Raw genomic sequence first — 6000 nt, forward strand, 5'->3', positions numbered from 1 at the left:
GCAAGAATTCTAGGGATGCCCCAAACCACCTTCACTTACAAAAGGGTAGTTAAGAAATACTGTCAAAGTTGACAAAGAATAACAAAGGTGATCTAACAGACAAACTAAAAATAATATAAATACCAAAATTGGGGGAGATTACAAAAAAAAAAACAGTTCAAGGAGCTACACTCTCATTTTCAATTAGAAGTTAAAAATTGATAAATCAAAAAATGGTGATAAGAGCATACTAGGGTTAAGGAAGTAACAATCAAAGAATTAAATACAGAAACAGTTAAAATAAAACCTAAAAGGCTCCCTCTGTGAGCCTTGAGGAGGTGAAGGAAACCATTGTTTTTCAACAAAAGTCCTTCTGTACTACTGGATTTGTTAGTGCATAGATCACTTTGACAAAAATAATTTTCTATGGCACTTTTCAGAAAAGAGAAAACACTAAAATTATTACTAAAAATTGGGAGGGGCAAGCAAATGTTATCACTGAAATTATATTTAAGAGTGGAGATAAGGAGTGCCTGGATGGTTCAGTTGGTTAAGTGTCTGCCTTTGGCTCAGATCATGATTACGGGGTCCTAGCATAGACTCACGCATCAGGCTCCCTGTTCAGCAAGGAGTCTGCTTCTCCCTCTCCCTCTGCCCCTCTGCCTACTTGTTTTCTCAATAAAATCTTCAAAAAAAAAAAAAAAGAAGAAGAAGAAGAAAAAAGAAAAGAGGATAAAATGTTTTTTCTTATACAATGTTACTCAAATAATATTTTTCTGTAAGAATATAAAGTCCTACTGAAGCCAAACTGTGTTCCTCATTACAATTTTGTTTTCTGGTTCATGTGTAATAAACATGTATCCCATTTGTAACCAGAATTTTTTTTAAGATTTATTTATTTATTTATTTGACAAAGAGAGATCACAAGTAGGCAGAGAGGCAGGCACAGAGAGAGGAGGAAGCAGGCTCCCTGCTGAGCAGAGAGCCCGATGCGGGACTCGATCCCAGGACCCTGAGATCATGACCTGAGCGAAGGCAGCGGCTTAACCCACTGAGCCACCTAGGTGCCCCCAGAATTTTTTTTTTTAAATCTTTAATGTGATCAGTGGTCAAAGTCAGTGTGCCAGGTGTCTAGGAGCCCAAACACCTACATTTATAAAAGCCTTGACTGACAGAATCAACGATAGGATGCTACTGCTATTCCCACTTCACAGATGCTAGAGCAAAATAGATTTTATGATTAACTGAGGGTCAGCTGCCACCATTTTTCAAGCTTCTATTTAATCCATCAAAATATGTTGCCTTTGGAGGCTGTGTAACAAAGTGTGACATACCACATTTAACTTACTCCAACTTTGGGGTGCCTGGGTGGGTCAGTGGGTTAAACGTCTGCTTTCAACTCAGGTCATGATCTCAGAGTCCTGGGATTGAGCCAACATCAGGCCCTCTGCTCAGCAGGGAGCCTGCTTCCCCCTCTCTCTCGGCCTGGCTCTCTGCCTACTTGTGATCTCTATCTCTGTCAAATAAATAAATAAAATCTTAAAAAAAAAAAAAAGTGGGTTAACTTACTCCAGCTTTAAACAAAGCCCCCCAAAAAACTCCGAGAACTCCTGGCAGATTGCTTGTCTTGAACAATAGTCACAATGACTTTATTTCTTAAATGCCTTAGCTCCTTGTCCAGAAAGTTTCCCAGGGCTGCATCAAATCAAACTAGCTTACTACCTACATTGTTTCAGCTGTGGATTTCACTGGCTATCCAAAGTGAATAAAGATGTACTTAGCTTTGGACCTGCAGAGTGGTTGTCATTGGGGGGATGGGACACATGAATCTGAGCAACTTTCTCTAAACCCAAAGCTAACTTCCATTTTTGCCCTAGTTTCAATCATTCAGTCATTATGCATAAAAGGTAATTTTTTTTTTTGCTTTTGGGGGAGGGGCCCTTCTTCTCCTAGCTTTCCTCTGATATTAGGCAAGCCTAGTTCTTATTTCATGTTTTTTATAACCACAGGTATACTGATCATATATCATACATTTGTGTGTGTGTATATTCATAAGCGCAGTTTAAAAGTCATTTGGGACCAAAAAAGATCCTCCTAAATTACTGTAAATTACTGGACCATTTTCTATGTGCATTTATTACTAAGTCCATTTCCATAACGGCCACAATAAATATTCAAAACCACATTTACCTAAGTAAACTTAATACAAGATTATTTTGGCGCTTTTATGTACCACAGAAACTAATGTCATCCTTCAGAACAGCATCACTTTTAGAAAAATGTCATGTTATTACATTACGTACTTGAATTCCACCAGCCATTTAGAAGCTGAAATATTGAGTACATGTCCACACTAACACTCAAAGCCTGGGGGAAGGCCAGCTGTAGAATAACTATCAAGTCTCTTTCAGGACAAAGCTTCTCAGCATCACACCAACCCCGGAAACAAAATAAAGAACTCCTTGCACAAGATCTCAACAGCACTGGGATGGGGAAGGAATTACTGGTTACCAGTATGAGTCGAAGAGTTGGCTACAGCAAACCTCGTCCCTTATACATAGTTGCTGCGAGATCCAACTGACAGCAGTCAAGTATTAGTGACAAAGAAAGGCCGGACTGTATTTTTAAAAGAGCACATAATGTCTCAGCAGAAGTTTTAAACTAAGGCCTCTGCATCAAAGCAATTTCAACTTTAAGATTAAGTCTAAGGCAGGTTCTAAGAAGAGGAGTTTCTCTCCATGGCAGTGAACGGCCCCCCAGTGCAGGCAATCTGGAACCAAGTGGTCCAGCTGGCACAACCTCCACCAGGCCATCAACAGCCTGACCACCCTTGACCTCACTGGTTCCATTTCAAGTTCCAGTTTGGTTTCTCCTCTGGAACATAATTATCTTAGGGTACCACAACTGAAACAATCTTTATGTCTGTGAATATATTTTCCTGTACAGTCTAATGTAAAAATTATCACATCAAGAAAACTCTAACAGGGGCACCTGGGTGGCTCAGTGGGTTAAAGCCTCTGCCTTCGGCTCAGGTCATGATTCCAGGGTCCTGGGATCGAGCCCCGCATCAGGCTTTCTGCTCAGCAGGGAGCCTGCTTCCCCCTCTCTCTCTGCCTGCCTCTCTGCCTGCTTGGGATCTATCTCTGTGTCAAATAAGTAAATAAAATCTTAAAAAAAAAAAAAAAGAAAAAAAAGAAAAGAAAACTCTAACAATGTGAAAGGGAAGCATCATTAACAAAACAGGTTCCTGATCCGTTGGTATTTTAGGTTACTAAGTGCAACATAATAAAACTCCTGACCCAATTTCCACACAATTGATTTTCCAGCCCGCAACTACTTCAGCATAGAGTTGCTAATTACATCACTGTGCTGTGTGGTCATTACATCATTCAGCTGGGAGCAGCAAGGCCTACTAGGCAGTGTTCACTTTTCTAGCTTGCTTTTCCTAAGAATGGAGAGACTGCAGACCACCTACACTCCCAAGAGTCCCTCTCCTTCCCATGCTCAAAAATGTTCTAGAATTTACCTCTGTGTCATATCCCAATGGACCAAGCTCTGGGGCATCTGTCTTGGAGTCAACAGGTAAGAGGGTAAGGGTTTGTGCCCAGAAATCTGTACCACTATTCCAGATTCTGGACAAAGTCAGCTATGTGTTTTATGAGAATCACTACAAAGCTACTTTTCCCCCCCCTCCTACCTCTACGTGTTTCCCAGATCCCCAATCTCTTGGGATTTCCTCGACCCTGGAAGAACCTCACCAAAGGCTCTTCTTATCCTTTACCATTCCAACACCCAGAGACGCACTCCCTACTTCCAGCTTCCCAGATCCTTTGGAAAGAAACGTGGAAGGACACACACGCGCGCATGCACGCATCCCAACAAGCATGCGCACCCTGGGCACCGGGACTGTGCCCCCCTGACTTCGGACTCACTTACTTGAGGAAGTACCTCTGGCCAGTGGCCGTGAAGGTCATCTCCCAGCCGGGGGGTAGTGGCAGCTCGTCGGTCACATCGTAGGACTGCTGGCGGAGGTGCGCATGCTGCTGCGCTGGACTGCCTGCAGCACCCGCGCCGGTGCCCAGCTGCAGGGACGCGGGCGACGAGTGTGAGCGGACGTGCTGGGCGCCGCTGGCCAGCCGGGGCCCAGGGTGTCCGCCGGACGAGTCGGTGCTCGACTGGCGCGAGTGTGAGCCAGAATCAGGCTCCTTGAAAAACGACTCCGGCAGGATCTTCTTCCGCCACGAGCTGGGCTTGGGGTTCATGACCGAGTTGAAGAGGGCTTCGAGGTCCGTGTCTAGGTCCTGCGTGACGTGGATCACTTGCTGCCCGGGTGGCGGGAGCGGAGGGGGCACCGAAGCCGGATTCATCTTCTGCGAAGAGAAAGGAGGTCAGATCAGCCTTTTATTTAATAAAGTCGGAGGAGGGGGTCCGGGGACAGAGAGAAACAAAAGAAAAAGAGGAGAGTGATAGGTGTCCGCCTCAGGATCCCAGACACTCAGCGGTAAGGCCGGCCGGATGGGGGAGGGGTCCCTCCCGGCCTGGAGAATTATGCAACTTTCTCGAAGCAAGTTAAGTTGCCGGGAGGAGGACGAGAAGGAAGGGCGGGGGTGGGGAGGGGGGAGTAACCACACTCGGGAGGGTGCCGAACTGTTGGTGGCGAAGGACAGATCGCAACTTTCCCGGGCAGGCAGCCCCCCAAAGTCTCAACCCGAGCCAGCTCCACGGCATCGAGACTCCGGAAGCCCGAGGATCCTAGGCGCCCAGGGGTGGAACGGGGTGAGCCGGCGCGCTCCAGCGGGCTCTACCTGGGCGCGCAGCGAAGCCGAGTCTGGCCGTGCGGCGGCCGCCGTCCCGCCCGAACTCGTCGTCCGGCCCCAGTCGCTCGGGTGCGACCCGAGCTTGCGGGCTTGTAGCCGGGGCCCGGCTGGCAAATCCCGACTTGATGCCTGGCAGCCGAGGGGCTTCAGCTCTCACATCCCCCGAACTGGCCTCAGGCGTTCGCGCTCCGCGAGAAGGAGGCGGAGGAGAAGCAGACAGTGCGGCCGCCGCGACTCCCGGACTGTCCCATAAACAAAGTTTGGAGCGAACTCCCACTCCCAGAAAAGAGGCGGGCCCGAAAGTTGAGCTGTTGAATTATGCATGACCTTCTAGTCCTGAGCCTGCCTGCCCCCGCTCGTCCCTCCCCTTCCTCCTCCTCCGCGTCCTCCTCCTCCCCCACCCGGGCTCCAGAAAACCCTGGGCGTGATAGGTACTTCGCTGGGTGAGAGGGGACGAGTGCCCCCCATCCACTCCTCCCGGCCGCGCAGACCTTTCCCGCGGAGTCCTGGACCTGCATTCCTTCGAGTTTACCGCGGACTCAGGGCGGGATCAAAGGGAAAGTGGCTGCGCTTGTTGAATCAAGGGCTTGTAGACCGAAACTAGGGCTGGGGGTGGCGGAGGGCACGCGAGCGAGCGGCCCAGACCGAGGGAGGGCCGGTCCTGGCTGCCGGGCCCTTCCTTCGTGCTTGGCGTCGAGGCTCGGAGCGCCCAGAGCGCAGCGCTGATCCGAGGTTCTGCCTGAGGGCGGGTTCGGGTCCGCCCTGGCGCGGGGAGGCAAGGCCAGCCTTTCCACGGGAGGCTTCTTAGCGCTTGTGACCATATTTGGTCTGGCGAGGAGGCATCTTGGCTGTTTGGCTTGCAGTTGTCTGCTAGAGCGCAGACGGTGCCCAAAAAGTGCCTCTGTCACTCGAGCTGCGGCTTTGCCAGTGGGTGCGTTGTAAACAAACAGCCTTGAAACCATTGATCAGTGCTTAGTCTCCTTGCGTGACTCGGGTCACTAGAAATTGAGAAGAAACCTGGTCAAAGCTGGGTACTGGAAAGGGAGAGCAATCGCGCCCCCCTCCCCCGCGACATCCGCGCGAGTTGTGGGAGGATTGGAATGTCCCTGACGCCCTCCAGAGAGCCTGGAGCCGGGATGGAACACGAGCAGGTGGCTGGGAGTAGAGAGGGTGCGCCAGTGACCCGGAAAAAACCACCCACCCT

The 6000-nt window shown here is 49.2% G+C and overlaps 1 protein-coding gene across 2 annotated transcripts in view; it reads right to left on the minus strand.

Annotated features, from left to right (window-relative positions):
* The window catches only part of WWTR1 (WW domain containing transcription regulator 1), a 138028-nt gene extending 132478 nt beyond the window's left edge, over positions 1–5550 (minus strand). The window contains exons 1-2 of one of the 2 annotated variants that reach the window (XM_004755519.3): positions 5288–5550; positions 3916–4349 (exon numbers count right to left, since the gene is read on the minus strand). In XM_004755519.3, the coding sequence (XP_004755576.1) occupies positions 3916–4349; positions 5288–5314 (461 nt within the window). In that variant the 5' untranslated portion in view covers positions 5315–5550. Of the gene's footprint in view, positions 1–3915; positions 4350–5231 lie in introns of both variants that reach the window. The other variant, XM_004755517.3, reaches the window with a different exon arrangement.
* Positions 5551–6000: the final 450 nt, after the last annotated feature.

The sequence above is a fragment of the Mustela putorius genome, unplaced genomic scaffold (assembly GCF_011764305.1).
Source record: "Mustela putorius furo isolate JIRA1106 unplaced genomic scaffold, ASM1176430v1.1 tig00003834_pilon_pilon_pilon, whole genome shotgun sequence".
Taxonomy (NCBI): Eukaryota; Metazoa; Chordata; class Mammalia; order Carnivora; family Mustelidae; genus Mustela; species Mustela putorius.